Source organism: Mauremys reevesii, linkage group 1 (genome assembly GCF_016161935.1).
Source record: "Mauremys reevesii isolate NIE-2019 linkage group 1, ASM1616193v1, whole genome shotgun sequence".
In the NCBI taxonomy this organism is placed as follows: domain Eukaryota; kingdom Metazoa; phylum Chordata; order Testudines; family Geoemydidae; genus Mauremys; species Mauremys reevesii.
Genome location: NC_052623.1, coordinates 278,827,479 through 278,847,546, shown reverse-complemented (window position 1 = coordinate 278,847,546; position 20,068 = coordinate 278,827,479). Strand labels below are relative to the sequence as shown.

At 42.1% G+C, this 20,068-nt stretch overlaps 1 protein-coding gene across 2 annotated transcripts in view; it reads right to left on the bottom strand.

Annotated features, from left to right (window-relative positions):
* The window catches only part of FGD6 (FYVE, RhoGEF and PH domain containing 6), a 100,135-nt gene that overhangs the window by 44,043 nt on the left and 36,024 nt on the right, over positions 1–20,068 (bottom strand). For both annotated transcript variants that reach the window (XM_039495664.1, XM_039495663.1), the window contains exons 4-6: positions 15,124–15,191; positions 14,999–15,029; positions 607–758 (exon numbers count right to left, since the gene is read on the bottom strand). In XM_039495664.1, the coding sequence (XP_039351598.1) occupies positions 607–758; positions 14,999–15,029; positions 15,124–15,191 (251 nt within the window). The remainder of the gene's footprint in view (positions 1–606; positions 759–14,998; positions 15,030–15,123; positions 15,192–20,068) is intronic.

The window sequence follows — 20,068 nt, the reverse complement described above, 5'->3', positions numbered from 1 at the left end:
CATCTTTTCCAATTTAACTAATAATTCCCCACGTAGAGCCGTATCAAATGCCTTATTGAAATCAAGGTAAATTAGATCCACTGCATTTCCTTTGTCTAAAAAATCTGTTACCTTCTCAAAGAAGGAGATCAGGTTGGTTTGGCACAATCTACCTTTTGTAAAACCATGTTGTATTTTGTCCCAATTACCATTGACCTCAATGTCCTTAACTACTTTCTCCTTCAAATTTTTTTCCAAGACCTTGCATACTATAGATGTCAAACTAACAGGCCTATAGTTACTCGGGTCACTTTTTTCCCGTTTCTTAAAACTTAACTTTAGGCTTCTATTTTTGAAGAACTTGCTTTGGTCCAAAATCCGGTTGCTCAAATACATGGATATGTCCAATTAATGCACCCAAACGTCAATTCAAGCATCAAACTGGGAATTTGGATGCCCCGTTAAGGTGCCCTCATTTGAAAATTTGGTCCTTAGGCTCAGAAGTCAGCTCGAGTCTAAAAAGCACAGATTACTATAGAGTAAATTTCTTCTTACACTAAAATTCACTTCACTTCACAGTTAAATATTAAAACCGTGGAAAAAAATTGCATTCTAATTGATCATTACCAGTGAGACAGTCTCTCTTCTAATTCTCTGAGGAGGTCCCGATTAAGTTCATACAGCTGAGGTAGGTAGTACAGGATCTGATTCAGGATCCTATCCTCAATCACTGGCTTTCCTAGCTGCCTGGAAGCATGTGCCACTGCATCCCGGAAATCCTGTTGGAGTACAGAGAAAAACAAAACAAAACAAAAAAAACCACCTCACTGAGAAACTGGCCTTCGGCAACAATACATATGACAGTACTTCCCTTGCAGAAATGTTGCAGAGTGTTACCTGTTACAGAAGGCGAGATGGTACCATCTGTTTTATGTTACTGTGTGGCTTTAACACACGGCCTGTCTACAAGGGGAGTTATTCCCAGTGCTTGCAGAACTTTTGGATGCAAAAAGTCACATTCCTGGGTCCATGTGCTGAGTTTGAACTAGCCCTCCAGTCAGGGGCGGCTCTAGAGATCACGCTGCCCCAAGCAGCGCGGAGCGCTGCGCCGCCCTTCCCCGGTCCCGCGGCGGGTCCCCTCTTCCCGCGGCTCCGGTTGAGCTCCTGCCGACGTGCCTGCGGCAGGTCCACCGGAGCCCGGGACCAGCGGACCTGCCGCAGTCATGCCTGCGGGAGCTCAACCGGAGCCGCGGGAAGACGGGACCCGCCGCAGTCATGCCTGCGGCAGGTCCGCTCGTCCCGGGCTCCGGTAGACCTGCCGCTGGCACGCCGGCGGGAGCTCCACCGGAGCCAAATGCCGCCCCCCGGGAAACGGCCGCCCCAAGCGCCTGCTTGGCGCGCTGGGGTCTAGAGCCGCCCCTGCCTCCAGTGCACAGACATCAGAACAAGAGCTGCATTGACAGTTGAGAAGCAAGTGGCGATCACACTGTGGAAGCTTGCAATGCCAGACTGCCTATTGGTCGGTGGGAAATCATTTTGAAGTTGGAAAATCTACAGTGGGGGCCATCGTCATGCAAGTGTATGGGGACATTGTTTCCCGCTACACAGGACTGTGACTCTCAGCAACGCGCAGGAAACAGTGGATGGATTTGCAGCAATGGGGTTCCCGAACTGTGGTGGGGCAACAGACAGCATGCATATCCCCATTTGTAGGAAGGTGGACTGGTGCCAGAATACATCCACAGAAATGGCTACTTTTCCATGGTTATGCAAGTGTTGGTGAATCACTGAGGACACTTCACTGATATCAGTGTGGGCTGGTCAGGGAAGGTGCATGACACTTGCATCAGAACACAGGCCTGTTCAGAAAGCTGCAAGCAGGAACAATCTTTCCTGACCAGCAGATTACCATTGGTGATGCTGAAATGCCTGTTCAATTACAATTAATTCTGCTTTCAGTAGCACTAGGCATTCTGCAGTCTACGTTATTAAGTAATAAAGATTAAATTATTTCCAAAAAATAAAAATTTATTGCATAAGAAAAACAGTGCAAAGACTATTGTGCAGTTAAAAATGACACAATGCAAACTTATAAAAATAAATGGAACAGAACTTTAAAATTAGAACGCTAGAAAAACATTCATGTCCAGTATCAGAGGGGTAGCCGTGTTAGTCTGGTTCTGTAGAAGCAGCAAAGAATCCTGTGGCACTTTATAAACTAACAGACGTTTTGCAGCATGAGCTTTCGTGGGTGAATACCCACTTCTTTGGATGCAAGCATTGCATCCGAAGAAGTGGGTATTCACCCACGAAAGCTCATGCTGCAAAACGTCTGTTAGTCTATAAAGTGCCACAGGATTCATGTCCAGTTCAGTCCATTTCTGCCAAACATACACCAACCATGTGAAGCTGTTATTTTCCTTACTGTCCCCCGGCCTGGAGTGACAGGAATAGGGTTGTGGCCCATGATGTCATGTGGAAAGTTTGGAGGGAGTTGGGGTAAGGAGCTGTGAAAATGGAATTCCTCACTGAGTGCAAAGGAAGGTGAGCCTGGGATCGTTGGACCCGGTCAAGAAGTTGGCAGCATTTGTGTTTGCTGGCTGAGAACCCCTATTATGTCCTGGTGCATCTCCCTCTCCTTTTCCTCCTGGAGCAGGTCTCCTTTCTGCGCTTTCCTTCTCCAGGTTGTCTGCTATATTCACCCTCCAGGCCTTCTGTTCTAGATCCCAGTGAAGCACTGGCTTTCGGATCTTACTGAACATGTTCTCCCTAGTCTGCTTCTTTCTCCTCCTTCGGATCAGGCATGCCACAGGTGTGGAGGGGGAACCCCTCCAGGCTGCAGGAGCAGCTACAAAAAACACAGCCAGATGCATCATTGTATTTATAATCACAACAGAAAGCGAATGATAAGTTTCAGAACTCCCCTTCCTTATAAAAATTTTAAATCAGACCTGCTTATTGACACTTCGGGTTTGGAATGCCTCTGTGCAGCACTGCTGCCCAGCCACAGCCATGGTGACTATGACCTGTCAGCGGCAGGGGTGGAGGGTGGGTGGGAAGGAGGAGGGAATTATTCAGTTGCATAAAATAAAATAAAAATTCGGCCCTCGGGTACAGGGCAATGCACTGAATACCAGCACTCCTTTCCACAGGCAGTGGTGATTTTAGCCGATATCTCATTCCTGAGGGTAACAAAGGCACAGAGCACAGCTGCTGCTGGGTATCCCCAAGCCGCCTGGTCCCATATGCCACTAGCCTGTTTACTGCAATAAAGTCATCACAGAGTGGAATGGGACAGTGTCCTACAGAGCAGGAAGATAGAAGGCAGCCATCTCCAGAAGCCTTCAGGAAAGGATTGTGGAGTACCTCCCTGAAAGATCTCAACAACTCCTCTCAGGAGGCTACAAGGGATATCCCTATGTACATAAACAAGCTGCTTCACCTCTGTCTCCCACCCTCCCCCCAGCTTACCCCTACAGGGGAATGAAAAGCAGATAACTCTACCACTGTTTGTTTTCTCTCTCTCTCTTCTCCTAGGAAGAAAATTGAAAGCAAATATTTGCATCCTGCCAACATGGGGCTGGGTGGGGTGCCATTTTCAGGTTTAAACTTTGTAAGGGTGAATACATGCACACACTTACCTAAGGTTCCTGCCCCTAGATCAGGGTCATCGATGCTTGGCTGGCAGGACTAGAATGTGATAGAGTCTCAAAGAGATCCTGGCTCATTTCATGGCTGGATTCCCAGCCACATGTCCCTCCTTCTCACTGTACAGAGCAGGGGTATCTGTCATGGATTCCTCCGAGGTATCCACGCTGGTCTGAGGATGGTGGTGGGGTCTCCAGCAATGATGGCATGCAGCTCATTGTAAAAGCAGCAGGTCTGTGGCTCAGCACCAGACTGACTGTTAGGCCCCCTGGTCTTGTGGTATGCCTGCTGCAGTTCCTTCACTTTCATGTGTCACTGTTGCTGATCCCTGTTGTCCTCTTTCACCTGCATCCATCCTCTGTGCAATCTTTTCGTAGCTGTCAATGTTTCTACAGCTGATCCGTAGCTGTACCTGCACAGGTTAGTCTCCTGACAGGCCCAGGAGATTCAATTTCTCCTGTCTACTCTAGACAGGAGTGCATCTAGAATGTGTAGCCAGTGCACTTGGTTGGGCGGTTGCACACAACAAAGGACAGCTGTTAGGTATGCTCCCCGAGTGGGACAATCAGGAAACAGCCATTTCGAACATATGCAGGCGGATTTAGGGTGGGGGGGTGGCTTACAGTCTCCATAACCCCCAGAGTGGTCACTGTTGGGCACAGTGGGGCAGCTACTGGAGGACTGTTAGCGTCAACATAGGTTGTGCAGTGTCTACACTTGTTCCACATTGACCACAGTACGTCGACCATGGCTCAGTGCCATTCGGGGAGGTGGCTTTACTGTTTCACCGTAACAAGGTGCCTATGCTGGTCGAAGACAAGTTTGAATGTAGACACATGCACAACTAGGTCGACTCAACAAGACATCTTACATCAGCCTCACTTTGTAGGGTAAGCCAGTCCCTGGAGAAAACCAACCAAGTGACACTGGGGCTGTCAGGTTTGTTTTGTTTGTTGTTCGTTTTTTTTTAATATCATAAATAGTTTGGCACAATCAATATTTACCTACAGTGGGAAAACTGATCGCTCATCCTAGAAGGTGGTACATTCTCTATACTACAAAAACCTCCCAAACAAACCAGGCTATCATGTTTATTTGATCCTCACTGAACATATAGGGTGAAAAACCTGGCCCCCCCTGAAGTCAATGAGAGTTTTGCCATTGACTTTAATGGGGCCAGGATTTCACCCATGGGTCCTGAATATCTTTTCCACCACTTACAATGAAACTTGCACCATTTTTAAAAATCTTGCAACACCAGTGTACCTTACTTAAAAACAGTTGAATAATTCTATATGATATGAGCTAAGTCAACGTCTAGGAAGCCAAAGGGAAGAAAACCTGAACTACAGGCACGTGGCTCCTATAGCCTCTCAGAACAACTTTCCCCTGGAGCCGAGTGCTGCTGGGGTGGAGGAGGGAGACCTCACAGCCATCCATACCAGCTCTCTCAGTTAACAGTTCCATCACTGCAGCACCCCTCTCTAGGCTCATCCACCCAAACATCCCTGCCACCATCTCCCAGAAATATCCCCACAAGCTTCAATCACATGGTTCCATGGGTCACAAAAGGCTGGGATTGGGTAGTTCGTAGCAAAAAACTGCAGGCGATTTTTGGGCAGCAGTGACTAGAAAGGAAAGGTCAGGAACTAACATATTAGAGTTTTTAAAAAAAAAGAGCAGATGGCGTTATTCATATGGAAATTCTCTTTCACGCATCATCTGTGCAGACTAGTGTCACATAGCTTACTATCAGCTGCAGGGTTTCCTGACCTTAGGGCAATGGTTTCCAAACTTTTAACTAAGATGACCCATCAACTGAATTTTGTGGTTTTTTTGCAACCCACCGCTATAAATACATACATTATACAGAAACCACCATTTACTATAGAGCAGGGGTCAGCAACCTTTCAGAAGTGCTGTGCCGAGTCTTCATTTATTCACTCTAATTTAAGGTTTTGCGTGCCAGTAATACATTTTAATGTTTTTAGAAGGTCTCTTTCTATAAGTCTATAATTTATAACTAAACTACTGTATTGTTGTATGTAAAGTAAATTAGGTTTTTTAAATGTTTAAGAAGCTTCATTTAAAATTAAATTAAAATGCAGAGCCCCCCAGACCGGTGGCTAGGACCCAGGCAGTGTGAGGGTCACTGAAAATCAGCTTGCGTGCCACCTTTGGCACGTGTGCCATAGGTTGTCTACCCCTGCTGTAGAGTGACCAGATAGCAAGTGTGAAAAATCAGGACAGGGGGTGGGGGATAATAGGCGCCTATATAAGAAAAAGCCCCAAATATCGGGACTGTCCCTATAAAATAGGGACATCTGGTGACCCTAATTTACTATCTTTAAATCCTGTAATAGTGCAACAGTAGGACTGATTTTGTATTAAACTTCATAAAAACAGTATTGTATGAAAAAAAAGTTGTCACACGGGGTATTGCTGTCAGATCCCAGCACTCATTTAAAAACAAAAAACAAAAAAAAACCCACCACCACCACAAACCAAGGCTGGATTAATGCATAGGCAAACTAGGCACGTGCCTAGGGCCAAAATTCCTGTGGAGAGGGGACCACCAAAAATCATACAGTAGACTCCTTCCCCTCCACAGCCTCCTCCTTGCTCTGCCAAGGGGCCACAGACCACCTGCAGCAGCACCCTCTGCTCTGGCACCACAACCCAACTTGCTGTAGAGAAGAGGCATTGGCTGCCTGGCCATCATGATGGAGGGGTGACCAGGCCAAAACCCACATGGTGTTGTGACCCCGTGTGCCAGGTGGCAACACCTGGAGCACAGAGCCAGGCCCAGCCTCATGGCACAGGAGCCGCTGCTGTGAGGTGAGTGAAGGGCAGGCTTGCTTTCCAACACCCCCACTCCCAGGCCTCCCCTCTGGACCCATGACTCATTCAGAACCTTCCTATGACCCGACCCACAGCTTTAGGGCACTGCTTAACACTGAAATGATACAAGGAATTGCAATGACTAATACAGCCCAAATACAGGGATTCTGAAGAGCTTTGGGCAAAATACATCATGTTTAGTACTTGTAACTGGCACACTTAGCAAGAGCAGACACTTACTGAGTCTGATACATGAGCCAGCAAGAGACTAGTAAATGCTGGGTCTCTCTGTTTGTAGCTCAGCCTTGGAGGGAGTTTTTCCCCCAAAACAACATAACTTATGCCAGAGGACAAAGCAAGAATTTTATTCATCCATTGTAAGGCGCAATGCATGAAAGTTTGTTTATATATAATACAATCAGCTGAAGCAGCTCCTTCCTCACAAGACACTGAAAAAGGAATAGAGAGTCAGTTTAAAGCACCATTTAAGTTACTGGTATAGCATATGAAGACTCTGGCATGTGTTTGGGCACAGGAGACCTTGGTGCTCTCTCTGAGATGATCCAAGGCCCACTGAGGTCATCATTAACTTCAGTGAGCTTTGGATAAGACCATGTCACTTAATCATCAAAATAACGGCCAGTCAAGATACACCGCTACCTCGATATAACGCCACCCGATATAACACAAATTTGGAGATAACGCGGTAAAGCAGTGCTCCGGGGGGGCCAGGCTGTGCACTCCGGTGGATCAAAGCAAGTTCAATATAACATAGTTTCACCTATAACGCGGTAAGATTTTTTGGCTCCCAAGGACAGCGTTATATCGAGGTAGAGGTGTACTTGATTGTCAGCCCAGTCCCTAATAAGTCAACAGAGGAACTACTGCAGAGACGAAAGAGAGGTAGTATAGGAGATACGAAGCAAATCAAATTAAACCTACAAATGGTGACAAACCAGACAGCTAAACAAAAAAAATGAGGAGAAAAGGTTCAGATTTCTTGGGAATTATCAAATCACTGTTATTGAACATGCACTGTGCATTGGTTACAATAGTAATGTTACAAACTTATTTATGACCGGCAGCTCTTTTGAAGTAATCCTCCTGAGGTTCATCTTGAGCTGCAGTTAAAAAGATTTGAAGGCAGACAGCATAAGCCTGAGGAGTGAGGGTGGGAATAGGAGGGGGAAGAATGAAATGGATAGGAGAATACAATGACTGTGTCTATGTTCAGAGCTATTGGTCCACTGATTACGAAATTCATTTACATTGTGTTCGTGTGTCGAGAGCCCAGAATGGCTGCATTTTTAATATGGTTAAACAGAAAATGGAGAAAAATGAAACTTCACTCCAAAAAAATGCATGTCATTCAGTACAAGGATATTTTTACCTACAAGAAGAGCAGTAATTTAAGAATTACAGTGAAGTTAATTTAATTGCCTGCTTCCCTCTAAAGCTAATCTGTTCACTACTAAAGAGAAAAACATGACCAACTTTCTTAACATAAATCACTGTTAAAGTTAACATATATATGTATACTTGGCACTCGGTGATCAGTATCACATGCAATTACATTGAAATAATCCACATTACACTCACAGATTTTATAGCTATAGAAGAACATAACATTGCTAAAGCCTCCTCCTGCACTGAATTGTTCAAAGGCCATCACCCTAGCTGCCATAGGCAACGTGTTCTGTTTGAAGTAACGCAGCAAGAACATTAAAGGGAATTTTTAGGACTCATACTTTATATTTAAAAACACTTCTCAAATAAAATAAACTGAACTCTACTCAGGCTGTATTTTTTAAAAAGCTAAAATATTCACTTTTTAAAATGAGACATTTACTCAATTGAATAGTACCATTTGTGACAAGACAGAAGTTTCACATGATATGTGACACGCATATAAATATTATATTTGTGTGTGTGTGTGTGTGTGTGTGTGTAAAAAATAAAAAGGTATGCTGACATGCAGTTTCTTAACAGGATTATTTTTTTCCCTTTCAAAGTAAATAATAATGGCCCAGATGCTCCAAACTGCTTCATGCAATGCTGTTTGGAGGATCCAGTATTATGTTGTTATATTCTAGTCCAATTGTAATTTTCTTGCGCCTCCTTTCTTTGTGTACACAAAAGAGATTCCCTTCATTTCCCTACTTTGAGATGAAAGCACATCTGGTTGTCACGGGAATGCGTGTTACACAATGGCACCCATTTCTATTACAGATTGCCTCACTATCCAGTAGAGGAACCAGTGGCTCCTGGGGGAGCTCAGTTACTCCAGTAACTTGTAAATTACTTACAAATACTTCATTTTTCAGTTAATGTCTGGTAAGACACTCCTAACAAATGCATGAATGGGCTTGCCCCCCTTCCCCCCTTTTTTTAATCTACACCCTTGCCAGCACTTTGTAGCAATGTGTGAGCTACTCTGGCGTCAACAATCCTTTGACACCATTTCCTCAGCTAATTAGGCAACTGTGGAACTTGAAACAGCACTGACCCAGTTATGAATCATTCGTCATCCCCACGTACCCTTCTCCTTCTCTCCCAGAAAGGCCTTGTGTCACAGTGACTTGCATCTCTCTCACTAGAAAGTTGCAAGTGCAAGGCCATGACAAGTGACCCCTATAACTTAGTATTAGCCTGGGAAACTAGGGGAAAGATGTGGATTCAATTTCCAATCTACCTTAACCACATGCTGAACTTTCACTAAACTGCTGGCCTGAGCCCATATGGGCTTCGGATTTCTGTACAATTGCATATATATATATTTCATTTAAAATTTGTGAAATTAACATTCCACTTTTCAGAAAAAGCATGGATCAGACGCTTTTTGACTGCACAGGGTGAAAGACAGACATTGTTTAAGCAAGATGTGTCAGAAAAGAGATAAAAATAAAGTCTTTTTTTTTTTTAATTGCAATTTAAAAAGACAGACAACTGCATAATTTAATGCTGATCCTGGCATCCTTTTGCTTGGGCTCCATTCACATGTTCACCCTGGTTTGTAGTCACACACTTCTTGTCATACATAAACACACCATCAGCAGAAACACCTTTCAGTTAATGTATAATTCCTGCTTAAGTACAAATCCAAAGAGCTCAAATATCAGTTTGGTGTCAGGAATTTTTTTGCATCTGGACACTCTTCAAGGCACGCACACACACACACAAACTTCTACATTCTAGGAAAGGGCCAGGCTGCCACAACATGGCAAACTGCAAGTGCGACTGCATGGGACATAATTGTAGATCTTGCAAACACATATTTAATACAAAAGGTCAATACATACACTGAACTATATCAGTGATACTTTATAATGAACTCAGTACATGCTGATTGTTCTGTTTTTCAGTTATACGAATTACCTCATCAGTCCTGGAAAGCTGACAAGCAATTCTATGTCGTTTTCATGACTAGTACAATAATTCACAGGTCTTTAATAGCATAAGATAATTGACTATGTTGTAAAAATTAAGTATCTGACTGGGGAGATGTTCACAATATCTTAATGCAGAGAATGGACTAGATAACCCACCAGTGCTCCCTGCCAGACCAAATTATTTCATTAACATCTCTTTATAATCTAGCTACAGCTGTAATTCATTATTAAATGTCTCGACCAGATCTGACACCACCCTTCAGCAATACTAAAGCCCTCCAGTAGTTTAGAGAGCTGTACTGGCATCCTCACCTCACATCTGGCAGGTAGGTAAATATTACTTTTACAGGCAGAGAAACTGAGGCAGAGAGGTTCAGAGAACTGCCGAAGGCCACGCAACAAATCACTGCCCGAGCTAGGATTGGAGCTCAGGAGTTCCTTGCTCCCAGCCTTGTGCTTAGTGCTGTACTCTATACTGCTCCCCCAGATCTATTATAATCACTTCTTTGTAGTATTTGACTGCCATTTAGTTTACATTGTGAAGTCTGAGTCTAATCTTTAGATTTCTTAGAGAATAAAGTATTTTGATAGTGTATTTATGCTGCGAGAACAGCAACAAGCTAACCCAGAGTTCCCAAACTGGTGAGCATGGCCCTATTGTAGCCCAACGAGAGTGCACAGGTGGAGGAAATAAAGTCCCATGATCTCAGAGCCACACCTCTCAAATATGAATGTGCTTGTGGCTGTGGCTAATGCTTTGGGTGGCTCTTGGAAAGCCACCTGCCTTGTCTTCCTGCTATAGCAGTGGCCCCTAATGTAACTAGGCGTAGGAGCAACTCATGGGGATGGGGCTACAGACTCAGGCAGCAACCCACAGGTCCAAGCTTCTCTCCTCTGTTCCCAGCACTCAGCTAAATTGCAAGGGCATATGCATCTGGCCTTAAGTGAGATGCCCCCATCCTAAGTAGTCTGTAGCCTTTTGTTGACGGGGAGTCACAGAGACAGCAAAAAAGAGGAGTGGGGGGAGAGGGAGGGAGAGATACATCAACCAGAGGCAGAAAAGGACAGGAGAGAATATGGACAAAAGAAGAAGAAATGGCAGCTAACATATAAGGGCATTGCTGATGGGGACAAGAAGAGGTGGCACCCATCTGCCAATTCTTTACTGGAGGGAAACCCCACCAGAAAGTGGTTGGGGGCCACTGAGCTAGCCTATGCTGCATACTGAATTAGAGAGTTCAAAATAAATCCCACATATTGTCAGTATGCATTTGTGCATTACACACATATATGAGAAGCAGCTATTTCCCTATCTATGGTCCAAATTTTCAACTAGACTCAACTGGCTTCTACCACTTGCATATGCAGTCACTGCAGCTCTGTAGTTCAGTGCCTAAACACCCAGTCTTCAAACAAACAAAATCAGTGGCCACTTTTTGAAAATTTATTCCTGTATGTAACCTGTCAGACACTAACATTTCAAGATGCCTTTTCATGCATACATGTTAGGAGCTGGAAGATGAGAACATGAGAAATCTTGAATTTTTCCTGTTGTGTACAAGATAAAGGCCAAGCGACTGGTGACTGAGTGCCCAGCATGAGATACTTAAAGAGACCCAATTTTCAGAAGGTGGATGGCTCAGCACTTTCTGAAAATCAGGTACTCATTTGCCAGGTCTCAAGTTGGGCCCCCAAAGAGCAAGGCACCTAAAATCACTTATGACAATCTTGACCCTGCAGCATAATCTGTTATAGCCTTGTGTAAATCTTAAAGAAAAACTAGGGTCATGAGCATTAATTCACTTCGGCTTAGCAAAAGCTCAAATTACAAATGGAGTGTGCAAGCCTTGTTTAGCTAGCATTCTCTAAACTCAACATCCATCAAGCTCACAGCAGGTGACTTGCTAGATCTGCCATTAAAAAATGCTGATTTAATGTCTGCTGATGGGCCACTGGTTTTATTTTTACCAGCTCCTAGCTATTATAACTCACCAGTAGCAAAAGTTTATTTGTATTACAGTAGCATGCAAAGACCTCCATCAGTCTCTGGCGTACAAGACATTGTACAAGCACCCTGGAAAAGACACTCCCTGTTCTACAGAGCTTATCTAATGCATTACACTGGCATATGGGTAAAGACAACCAAGAAATGACTAACCCAGAGACTCTAGCAGACAAAATGTGGACAGCAATTCAACAAATGGAAGACCCCTAATCACTGTTTAATTTTGTTCACTCTACAACCCATAAGGCTAAATGAGGCTTTGAGAGCTGGAGGGCACTAGTAAGGGGGCACACCCATATACCTACTGAGTGCTGTGGAGGGAGCCATGTGGCCTATGCAATACCTCCTGGATACTGCACAGGGTAAAGGGTGTGTAGGCCCCCTGGCCTTTCGGGGTATGGAACATTTCAGCCAGTGGTGGACAATCTGCTTGTTCCTTGGGCTCCATAATGCTTTGAAGCCAGATGAGAGCTGTCTTCTATGGAAGTACCTTGCGACCTCCTCTGGGCTAGAGCATACCCTTGCACAGGCCAGCCATAAACTGACCCTAAAAGATAGTATAGCACCAAGCTGCACACTGTTTTGATTTAAGTGTTTTGTTTTTTGAAGCTCCTGAGAGTAAAGTTTATGCACTTTAATAGAACTTCATCCTTCAAAGGAGGAGCGAGGACACAGGATTACAATTAAATGAGTCATTCACCCTGGAACAACTCCATTGACTCAACACATTTTGGCAAACTTCATTGTGCAAAACTGAAGACCAGTATCTCAATCAGCACCTTTATAGCAAACACAATGCTTACATTAATTCATGATATTACATAAATGATCCCAAACCAAAACATTTTCTATATGATCAAACATTTTGTCTTAAGTATCTATTTTTTGCTCTTCTCATGAAATAAAAAATTAAAACAGCCTTCAAATGGGCTCTTTGGAGTTGTTTCAGCTGAAGCAATTTAGTTAATATAATCAACAAAATTAGACTCGGTTATGTAAAGCCAGCGTGCACCTATATCCCCATCCTCAATTACCTTAACTTCCACTTCAAGTGCTCTTAAAAATGATTGTGTAAAATGGCACCGTCTCACTCAGATCTGCTCCCTGGGAGTATTCAGCATTATGCTTGTTGATTTCAATAGCAAAGGTAAGAGTTTACTGCTCTTTTCTCCTGTTAGTGCTGCAGAGCCAACGTTGCTAAGACTGAGTGAGCTAAATACACCTCCACTCTATACACCATCCAAAGAATTGCTTACTCAGCTCCAAGTAGCTGCAGCTGAAGAAACACACTGGGCCTCATTTGGCCTGAAGAACCTTTATTACAGGTGATGAAGCACAGGGTGGAAAGGGCCCAGGCTTCACTTTGGGAGCCCAAGATGAGTTGCTTAGCTGGCAGTCAGTAAGCTAAACAAATGAGACAAACTACTGAGACACAATAAAAGTGAAATCCCACAATGGCAGTGCTGCAAAATTACTTTCCGCATAGTACCTCACTTTCATAATTGTCTTTTAAGTGGCTTTGCATCATTCTTGTGGATAGTCAGATTCCCTGGGAGTATTGTTTCATTTAAACACAATACTGGGTTTCCATAAACTCTGCCAATAGGGATGGTGATTTTCCTTTCAATGAAAATAAAAAAAATGCTTCCCAGACAGTCCTGGCTGCACTGATGAAGCTTTTCCAGACTAAACTGTCTATTATTATTTATATTGGAGCACCTGGAGACCCATTGAGATCACAGCCCCATTGTGATAGGCAGTGTACACAGTCCCAGCCTGAAAGAGCTTATGATCTAAACAGACAAACACAGGCAGAGAGAACTGAAGTGATTGCCTAAGGTCACACAACAGATCAATGGCAGAGGAGAGACTAGATCCCAGATCTGAGACTCAGGTCAGCATCCTCTCCACTAGACTACACCGCCTTTATGTTCGGATGTGTGTCCCTGAGCCAACAAGAGCCCGCATTCATTTGAGAACATTCCTACATTCAGTTTACTTTACAGCTAGCAACTAATTAAAAACGTACACCTTTGCTATTTAAACACTATCTGTTCATAGTGCCTTACGCTCAATTCCCCAAACAGGTATTTAAGATGCTTGGTGCCTGGACTAAGTACAATGCTGGTTGTAAACTATAAATTGGTCATTACTATCTGACACGGCCGTTTAAAGTTCAAGCCCTAACAGACTCAGAGAACAATTACTCAAAAATATAACTAAAATCAACAGGTGGTTTAGTAATATTTTTGTTTCCTGTGTTAGAGAGGATGTCTCTTTTACAGGCACAGAAAAAACGCATCCTTGTTTCCAATCTGGCAGAATGTGCTGCACAAGAGACTCATTAGGAAAAAGCAGAAATGTTTAATATGTAGAACTACCTCTCCTTCCTGGGGGAAAACTACTCAGGAGAGGTAGAGTGAAGGAAACTGAAAATCAGGACATGAGAAAAAATATGATTTCTTATAACCTTTATCAGTACATTCTTGTGATGTAAAAAAATTATGTACTCTTAACTTAGTAGTTCTGTTTATACAATCCATTTCCAATACTTTTTGCTGTGGGTCTTCTAATATGTTAGACAGCAAAATCATGTGCCAATGAAAGCCAAACTCCAAAATGCATACCTGTAAAGAGTTATAGCTCAAAACACACAGTACTACGATGGATGACTGCAGTACAAAAGCCCAGATTTAAACAGATTATCTAAGAATCAGGTAAAGTATTTTTACATACATTGTACATATTCAAGTTGGTAAAAAAATAATAATTTTAAAAGTTTTTTTAATAAAAAAATTCATACTACTATTTATGGAGAAAGAATTATTCTTGCCAAACAACCAGACAGATCATTAACAAATAAGGAGCTATAGTAAAACAATTAGGGACATATTCTTACATTAGCTTACATGGAAGTTTTGCATGAGCATCAAGGAGGATACCACCACACATTTACCCACTATACTTGTCAGAGAAAAATGCCAGCAACTTAGAATGTTTTTTATACTGCTGCCTAATTAGGCTTATTCAGTGTTTTAAATGAGGAAATATTAAAGAAAATACAGTTCAGTACAATATTGTATAAATGCTGAACTTTAAGAGAACAAAGAACAAAAAAAATGTACTAGATACTTACAATGTGTAAGAGCTTTAGCACATCCACAAATCTGTTAGAAAAGTAATAAAAAGCAAATAATTACATTTGAACTGCAGAATTAAAATAAACTGAATAAGTATTTTGAGTTTAGCATTAACACCTACACTTTCTCCGAGCTCATGATCTCCTTGGCAATATGGTAAACTTTCGTTTTCTTTCCAGCTGCTTTGCTCTGCAGATAAAATTACATGTTACACTGTGTACTCACAAACAAATAGCAAAGATCAACTTCAAGCCAAATTTCCTACTAAAAATATCACTTTATACTGCTCCAAAGTCTATTAGTATTCAGAGATTAATTCTTGTGAAATTGAATTTAGAATATAATTGGATAGAATGATGTGTAAATGCTAATCTATAAATAAGCACTAGCATCCCTGTCTAGAAACTCTGGAAAACGTCAGAGCCCATACTGAAAGTGACAGCTGTCAGCTATTGAAAGAAGTGGAGTGTGGATAATACTCTATATCCATAATAATTTAATTGGCTCATTTGTGACTATGGTATATAAATCTGCAGTAAACTCAAATGGGTTTTAGGAACATTTGTCAAGAGATGAACACAGATTTTGTTAATTTTTTCATGCTGCTTTTAATAAAGACAAAAATGTAACAGGAAATAACTTTTTTCTTTTCAAAGTAATACTAACTATTGAGAATCTGCCTTATTAAATCTAAAAAAAAATTAACTAAAATTAATTACAATCAGATTTCTTTAGCTAGCAAGTCTACTGTATAGAAGAAATGTAATCTTTGTAAAATAAGATTTCACTCCTGAAACACATGCACACACACACATGTATATGTATACACATCCCTCAACATGATATGATAGCACAAGGCCTGAGCACAGGGATTGAATTATAATAGTGTTCTGTTTAATCCAATCACCGTAGAATGCCATTAATTCTCATTTTTTCCAAAGCCAAATATATGAGAATTCTCACAACCAACCCCCACACCCAGCTATCTCATCTGATATTTTAATCCTTGAATTGTTATGGGATCCCTCAAAAAGAAAAAAGTGTAAAAGACTGAATCCCCAGTCTTATGAGTGCAAGAGGAAAAAAAAAGACAGAAATATGAATATTTAAGATACTGTCTAATAAAATGGAATGTGGAATTATTTGCATTACAGCACAATTGCACCAGATCCTGTACAAACATGTATAAAGGGCACCAGAGAATTTACAATCTGAGGCCCAGGCCCTGCAAGCTGTCACCCGATAACACGGAGATGATAATCCCTGTGATAGACTTTTGATGAGCTCCAGCGAAGTCAGTGGAGCTCCATGTGGGTGGAGGAATCGACCTAGACAGAGTAGCTTGCAGGATCAGGGCTAAAGCTTAATATTAATGAGGGCAAGATGACAGGCATGCAAAGATGCTTTTGCAGAGTCTAATTGTGTGTACAGTTTGCCTTTTTTTTTAATATACCTCTATAGTAGCAGTACTGGCTTGCCACCTGCCTAGCAGTTATCAGCTGACACTATGTCTATTAACAATGTAGGTTTTCCATTACAATGGGGAGTTAAAGGAGAGATAAAATGAAAATAAATCTTAGATATGCCGGTATGTAACACAGAGAACAAACAATAGCAAGCTGAAGTTCTGGTGAAATCATATGCAGAACAGTAGTTAAAGAGCAGGCACCAAGTGATTTACCTTAGAACTTTAGCCGTTTTTATTACACTGTTATATACTTGTTAATGATGTTTGAAATAAGGTTGCAATATTTCTCTTTGAAAGGTTTATTGCTTAATTTCCTATTTCAAAAAGGTGATTGTAATGCAGATGCATACAATTTTATTTCTATCAATATTGTAGGATGTTACATCAATAATTAAAGTGACGGTTTGCTGATCTCTAAGAATTTCAGAAGTCATATACTGTATGTTTGTTATTCTGATGTCCCAGGCACTAATCCTATCCATACAAAGGTAAGGACGACAGATATCAGGCTACAGGACTACAAAACCTAAGAAATTAAATTCTGAATGTTGGAGTAATTTGTTACCCAACTAGTAGGGTTGCAAATTTTGGCTGGACATATTCCTGGAGATTTCCTCACATGACATAATCTTTAATTAAAGATTAATCTTTAATTCTTGGAGACTCCCAGACAATACTGGAGGGTTGGCAACCGTAGCAACTAGTGAAGCTACAATAATAGTAACATGTTGCACTTACTCAGTGCTGTTTATCCAATGACCACAAAGTGCTTTACCAATGTAGGTATCAGCCCTGTTTTAAAGATGGGGAACTCAAGGCACAGAGAAGCAACTTGCTCAAGGTCACAATGCAAATGAGGGTCACAGCTGTGAACAGAATCCAGGAGGCCTCATTTTCAGTTGATAGTCTCCCACCAGTGCCTACTGGCATCAGTAGCATTGCTAGACCAAAGTACTAATGCTGCAAGCTTTGGTCAGGATTTGCAGTTCTCCTTCGAAGAGCAACTATCATATAAATTATTATTGAGAGCTGGAAACCAAATTATAGTTCCTACAATCCTCAGCTAGGCCTTAGTATTTTGTACTACATTGAAACAAGACTATTTCAGCAGTGAAACCCTAGCTCTTCCATTCATATCAATTAGATTTGTATTTAGCAAAGCCTCCATATTAGTGTCTAGAAATAATCCCTAAAACCAACCAAATTCAGGACATTTATATTTATACAAGGATAGGGTGCACATCTTTCTCCCTCTCTCTATGGAGATTATAGTTAACATTATGGGAATAAACTCACATGCAGTCCGTGATTTTACAAAACAATAACTGTCAACACTCTATAATTGACAGTTGCAAACTAATTTAAAAGTAATGATTAGACAATAGTAAAATACTAATGCAAAATAAGCATGAGCTAAGATATCATCCCTTTGTTTTTTCAACACCATTTGGAAATTTTTTCTCAGATCAGCTGGCACTGGAAATGCCACACTGTTTGTTCAGTCAGAAGACAATCATTTGGAAGGCAAGAGAGTTTGAAGAATAGTCTTCAAATTTTGGGCCTTGAGTTCTCTCAGTTTTCAGGTGATAAAAGGGTAAAAACTGAGGTGTTCTCTCTCAGCAGTTGTTTACTGTACCCGCTATTGTGGGTGAGAAACATCATTAGAGACTGGATATATTTGCCAAGCAAAACAAAATAAACCCACCAAAGAGCTGATTACCAATGCAGAGATTGTTTCATTTTCCCCTGCAGCTGCAGGAACTGTTACAAGTTTCAAGCAAGAGGCAAATTGTTGGTAAAGTTAATCTGCAGCTGTCAGAGTCCACGCGCCACAGGCCAGCTGAGCAAGTTAAAAACCAGATGGTTCACCACCAGTTCTGAGTTACATGAAGGCAAGAGTATATTCTATGAAACACGAGATGTTTCATGAGCAGAGCAGCGTTGCACTGTGTGTTTCTAGGAATGCCTTTCTGAATTTTGTGAGAAAGATATTTACATTGAGATGTTAGCTGATATAGCCATACACAATTTTGGTTAGCTACACAGGAACAGGCTGTGCTGCTGACTCCCGCCGCACCCCAACTTACTCAAGAGAAAAGTTGATTTATTAGGATCAAGGTTTCAGGGCACTAGCAGAAAAATATGAAGAAATTCAAAGCTGTTATACAACACTTTCACCTTGTTGAACATGAGCTCTTTTCTTTCTGGCAATGGGAAATCCTATATCGAGTTCTCCTTCGCAGGCAGGTGTCTGAAATAACATTCCACCATAGAGCAAAAAGATACTTGCCCTGTAAGGAGGTGAAGAAGCAGCAGTCCCAGCCGGTCTGAAGGAAAGCCGACGCCAGAATCTACAGCCATGCAGATTTCAAGGATGCTGGGAAGCTGACAGAAACCTCTAATGCTTGTAAGAAAATATGGCAAAGGAAGCCCATAGGAAAGGAGATGGAACCCCAGATCATCAACTGATTAAAAAAGGTTGCTTTATTAGCCAGTCACCCTTGGCTTGAAGGAGGGATGGAAAAAGGAGGACACATAGGAAGTGTCTTCCAAAGACATGCCATCCAGCACACACAGCAGTGAAGAGAGAACCAGAACCTAGGCATCATGGCTAAGGTGCCTCCAGAGCGCTTGGGGCAGAACAAGCCTGCTAAGAAGGATCTTGTGGAGAGCACACAAAGGAACACTGTACCTCATTACTTTGAAGGCACTGAATTGAGGCGCTTAAATGGGAAATGTGCCAGCTAGGTCACCAGGACTAGCAGAGAGAAGAAAACAAAACAAAACAAAAAAAAACCCTCTTTAATGGGTACCTCTGCATTTGATAGAGTAGATACAATTAGGAAAGCCCAGTAGTGTGGGCCAGAGCAGTGACTCTTAAATCCAAGAAACAGGAATTCTACATTATCCCCAAAACAGGGTGAGGGTTGGGCCCCATATCTACTCTGGCTATTGGAAAGGAGCAGCTGAGCACTGGTTTAGAGGCAAGGTCTCATATGTTTCAGTCCAAGGAAGCTAACAATTTGTGGACTGCGTACTTGCCCCAAGACAGTTTACTGATTTGAAAGGCTTGTGTGGCTGGACATACAACTTCAAGAATACTGTTCTCCTGAACCAGAAGTTGTCACTGAAAAGTAGCCGTTCCTTCCTCAAACACTTGGCTGGAACACTCCTATATCACAATAGTTTCACCTGCCCATGCCCCTAATACCAATGAGATGGCACTGGGAAGGGCCTCAGCAGTTCTAGTGACCCGTTTTCCAGTCCCTAACCCTTTGGCTTCTCCATTCCCGGTAAACAGTTTCCAATGTTCTTCAGTTCACACCGCAGAAAGCAGGAAACTCTGGGACTCAAAGGTCCAGAGCATGAGATTAAGAGCTTTAGTAAATGTGCAGTCTAAAACATGCAGACAAAGCAGTCAAGTTTGACTCTTTCACACTTCAGTTTGTAAAACTCTACATATACAGGTGGGTGGTGTGTAGGACTACAGGCCCACAACTCTTTGAGGTGTTAAGAATGAACTAATGGACTGAGCAGTGCACAGTTTTTATGACTATTTCTAAACATGGGTTCTTCACATCAAGGACATTTGCAAATC